Source organism: Citrus clementina, unplaced genomic scaffold (assembly GCF_000493195.1).
Source record: "Citrus clementina cultivar Clemenules unplaced genomic scaffold, Citrus_clementina_v1.0 scaffold_5, whole genome shotgun sequence".
Lineage (NCBI taxonomy): Eukaryota > Viridiplantae > Streptophyta > Magnoliopsida > Sapindales > Rutaceae > Citrus > Citrus x clementina.
The window spans coordinates 36,066,160-36,070,221 of NW_006262201.1; the positions used below are offsets into that span (position 1 = coordinate 36,066,160).

Sequence of the window (4,062 nt, forward strand, 5' to 3'; positions counted from 1 at the left end):
AAAAATTCTAGTAATCATGTCATTTTTCCTTTGTGCTGCATGGGATGAATCATCTTTAAAAAGTTGCGATATATGAAAGGGTGCATTTTTCACATGATTCACGAGGCCCTTTTTCCCCCGAATTCTTTGATGTTAGCAAACCTGATTAAAATATGCAATAAAATAAATTGAAGGATCTTACAATCATTATGTTTCGAAAGTGGGGCTCTGTACTGCTTCTGTCGAAGGGGAATGGCAGCGACGTAATAAATTGAAAGTACTCAATATTCGATTTCTTATGGTTTCTTTCTGCAATCACCATCTTTCTAATTTAACGCTGAGCTAACCTAATGAATTGTGAAAAGTCCCAAAAAGAAGTTTTTATTTTCCCGGAAAATTCTGACAAGGCAGGTGAGGTTTTTGCAACCAAGTATAGACGTGCTTTGATGTTTCTCCCAATCATTACGGGATAATTGTTTAATGTTAGATAATTTATATCACACTTGACAATTGTCTATATATATATATATATATATATATGCAGGTGAGGTTTTTACAACCAAGTGTAGACGTGCTTTGATGTTTCTCCCAATCATTACGGGATAATTGTTTAATGTTAGATAATTTATATCACACTTGACAATTGTCTATATATATATATATATATGGCTCTGGCTAAGTTTATATATATATATATGGCTCTAGCTAAGTTACGTTCAACGTAACTTACGTCAGACACAGCAATAGTGTACAGTAGTAGGACCGCAACTGTTGTGGTGTCTGGCATAAGTTACATTTAACGTAAGGGTAATTTTTAAAAACCTCCCCTGAGGTTTGGGCTTGTTGCAAGTAGATGGCGAGAATTGATTTATTTGTAAAAAATCCCCTACCGTCAGTTAAGTTTAACATTGACCGTTAGTTGACCGTGCAAAGACAATATTACCCTTAACAATAGTTTGTAAACGAAAATAACTAAAAAAAAACCAAAATTATTGGTGCAAAAAGCACAAACCCTATTTTTTGACAATTTTATCCTTGTCAATTCTAAAAATTTACAATATCATAGGTAAAGATTATGACTATTTCATTTTTAAATTTTTAATTTTATCTTTCTTGTAGGAATTTTAAGGAAATATCAATAATTTAAAGAGGATTTTTAAATTTTTTAATTTTAATTTTTTATAAGAACTTTAAGAAAATATCAATAATTTAAAAAGTATAAAATAGCTAATAATTTTGGTTTTTTTTTTAGTTATTTTCGTTTATAAACTATTGTTAAGGGTAATATTGTCTTTGCACGGTCAATGTTAAACTTAATTGACGGTAGGAGGTTTTTTATAAATAAATCAATTCTCACAATCTACTTGCAATAAGCTCAAACCTCAGGGGAAGTTTTTAAAAATTACCCTTTAACGTAACTTAGCCGGCTCCTCTATATATATATATATATATATAGATCATTACACTATTCAAAAGTCAACTGTTGAAAATTTATTTGCGGGTTGAATTTTTTTTAGTTCCATTCTCACTATTCCCCTTTCAATGTTTCATATCCTCTTACAACTCATTTTTATTGTAAATGTTCTTAGAATTAGAGAGTTTACCAAGGTATATCCATTTCTTGAATTCTTTTATCTACTCGCATGATGATTCATTTCTTTTAAATTGTTAAATGGCCTTTAAATTGTTTTCCAAAAGAGAAAGTTTCTTCAACCTCTATGCTGCCTTAGTATATGATTGAGTACTAATGTAGAAAATAAGTGGAACGACTGTCATTGAACCATTCAATAAACTCATGCCATGCGTTTTAGTTTTTTTCCTTCAAGAGATATCATTACATTTTTAATGAATATCAACATGAAGGTATCTCTTACGAGATTTTATTGTATACACTCCTAAATGATGTTATATAGTCTCTTGGTTAAATGTTTCTCATTTGAGAAAAATCTTGAGTATTTATAATGTATTTCTATCATCTCTTAAATTCTTATATTTTGTAGGTTTACCTTTACTTAATTCATTGAAAAATACGTGTCAACAGTCTAAACAACTGGAGAAAAATTTAGGATTAAAATTTCTCTTAATCTGAAAAATTACAAATATATGAATGGTAAATATTAAATAAAAATATTCATGTCAAAAGATTTTTTTTTCTGACTATATTAAAACCCCTTTAAGATAGAACACTTTTTCACAACTAAATGATTAAAATTATAATAATTTTTTATTTTTTATCACTTTACGTATGCTTATAATATGTGTCCTGTATCCTTTTTCAAAACTGAGAAGATAAGCTGAGCGTTCCAATTCCAAAAACTTGACTTTACGTCACATTTTAATCGCCTGGCCTTGACAGTCTCATAGAGTTGGCGCGTTTATAAATGACTGCTCTTTCTTATCCGCAACCAAGTTCACTGTGTGAGATTCTTTCCCTACTCTGCATCTTTTCCTCTTATAAATTGATTCAAAGAAAAAATCCTTAGAAGGGATTTTGGTTACATGGATTTGGATGTTGAGCTTATTAAGCAAAGGTCAAAAGCATAAACAAAACAACTCTTTTACAGCATTTTTATTTCTGGGTAATCTTGTAACCTCTTGCAATTCTATTCCAGTAAACCTAAAAAACTCTGCTTAGTGTCTTAGCTTTAAGCATGAAGCGTTTCAGCTCTTCAGATTCCTTTGATGCTCTGATCACTGTCTATAAATCTGCAGGTAAGCACAATTCAACTACAGATTTATCCTGAAGTTAAGTATTTTTGTTTATGGGTTCTGAGACTTTTGATCATTTTCATGAAGACAAGACGAGTACAAAGAGAAAGCAAATTTACGGTAGAGAGTTTCAGGCCATGATGGATTGCTTAGAAGAAGAAGACTGCAGAGAGGAAGCTAGCCAAGCTACAGAAAAGAAGCGTCGATTAACTGTGGATCAAGTTAAGGCCTTGGAGAAGAATTTTGAGGTCGATAACAAGCTAGAGCCTGATAGGAAAGTTAAATTAGCTGAAGAATTGGGACTGCAACCGCGACAAATTGCTGTTTGGTTCCAAAACCGGCGCGCTCGTTTGAAGAGCAAAGAATTGGAGAGAGACTATGGCCTTCTCAAAGCTAACTATGATGCTTTAAGGCTTGACCACAATAATCTTCAACAAGAAAATGAAGCCCTTACTGCTGAGGTACTATAGTGTTATGTTAACTTAGGTGACAAGAAGTTAACAGCATTAATTGATTTCAAATTCATCAAATTATATACCATTGGGTGTTTGATTTGCAGTTAAGGGAATTGAAAGCTAAGCTTTGCCAAGAAAATGAAGAGACTAGTCATGCTGTTGAGGCAGAGGCCCCTGTTTCCGAACAGAGCAAAAACCACGTTTCAAGTGAAAATGCAAATGCTCAGCTATTGACATCCCCACCTTCTTTTTCTTCTCTTTTCACTGGCTCTTCTTCCTCTTCGCATCCATCAATGAACTGGGTTCAGTTTTCTGATTCGAGAACAATATTGAGTAATGTCTATCAGCAGCCTCAACTTGTGAAAGTTGAAGAGCAAAGCCTGTTGTTTAATCCCGAGGATCCATGCAATATCTTTTCAGTTGATCAAGCTCCTACTCTTCAGTGGTACTTCACTGGGCACTGAAACTACTGAACTTTCAAGTTCTTCAAAAGGAATAATTTAGTTTCAAGTTTTGTAATTTGGGCTTTTGAAGTTAGTTTTTCTCGACAATGGGCAATGGCAAAAGAGTGTTCTTCATTATCACTAGTCATTAGTGAACTTATTGTAAAAACTACTATTACTTACAGCTAATACCAAGGAAGCTGGCATGTAATGTCTCTTCTTGGAGTGAGTAAAAATTGCTACACCTATATGCTAAGTGAACTGACATTTTAACACTTTGGATGATTTGATCTCATAATTAATTTTAATCTCTCATTCAAACGTTAATGTCGTAAAATTATAGACCTTTACATGGTTGTAGGCACCAAAACGACACTGAAATGTTCAAAGTCGTGTGGATACCTGAATTGAAGAATAATTCCAGCACGAGGGAAGGGGTGCATACATCGAGAGCACCTAAGACTTTTCCTTAATAA

At 32.8% G+C, this 4,062-nt stretch overlaps 1 protein-coding gene across 3 annotated transcripts; it reads left to right on the forward strand.

Moving 5' to 3' along the window:
- The first annotated feature begins 2,256 nt into the window (after window positions 1-2,256).
- LOC18042198 (homeobox-leucine zipper protein ATHB-6) lies at window positions 2,257-3,822 on the forward strand. 3 transcript variants are annotated; one of them, XM_024184338.1, is made up of 3 exons: window positions 2,257-2,397; window positions 2,692-3,149; window positions 3,248-3,822. In XM_024184338.1, exons 2-3 carry the CDS (start codon window positions 2,742-2,744, stop codon window positions 3,605-3,607), a joined length of 768 nt encoding a protein of 255 aa, XP_024040106.1. In that variant the 5' UTR covers window positions 2,257-2,397; window positions 2,692-2,741; the 3' UTR covers window positions 3,608-3,822. The 3 variants fall into 3 exon arrangements, with proteins under 3 accessions (XP_024040106.1, XP_006433921.1, XP_024040105.1); XM_006433858.2 differs by lacking the exon at window positions 2,257-2,397 and adding an exon at window positions 2,410-2,691 and having other exon boundaries at window positions 2,776-3,149; XM_024184337.1 differs by lacking the exon at window positions 2,257-2,397 and adding an exon at window positions 2,410-2,558.
- Window positions 3,823-4,062: the final 240 nt, after the last annotated feature.

Excerpts from the sequence above, each read along its gene's own strand:
- LOC18042198 (XM_006433858.2), top strand. The coding sequence starts at position 2,631 with ATGAAGCGTTTCAGCTCTTCAGATTCCTTTGATGCTCTGATCACTGTC. Across the intron at positions 2,692-2,775 it reads CACTGTCTATAAATCTGCAG|ACAAGACGAGTACAAAGAGA; the intron begins GTAAGCACAATT and ends ATTTTCATGAAG. Across the intron at positions 3,150-3,247 it reads ATGAAGCCCTTACTGCTGAG|TTAAGGGAATTGAAAGCTAA; the intron begins GTACTATAGTGT and ends TTTGATTTGCAG.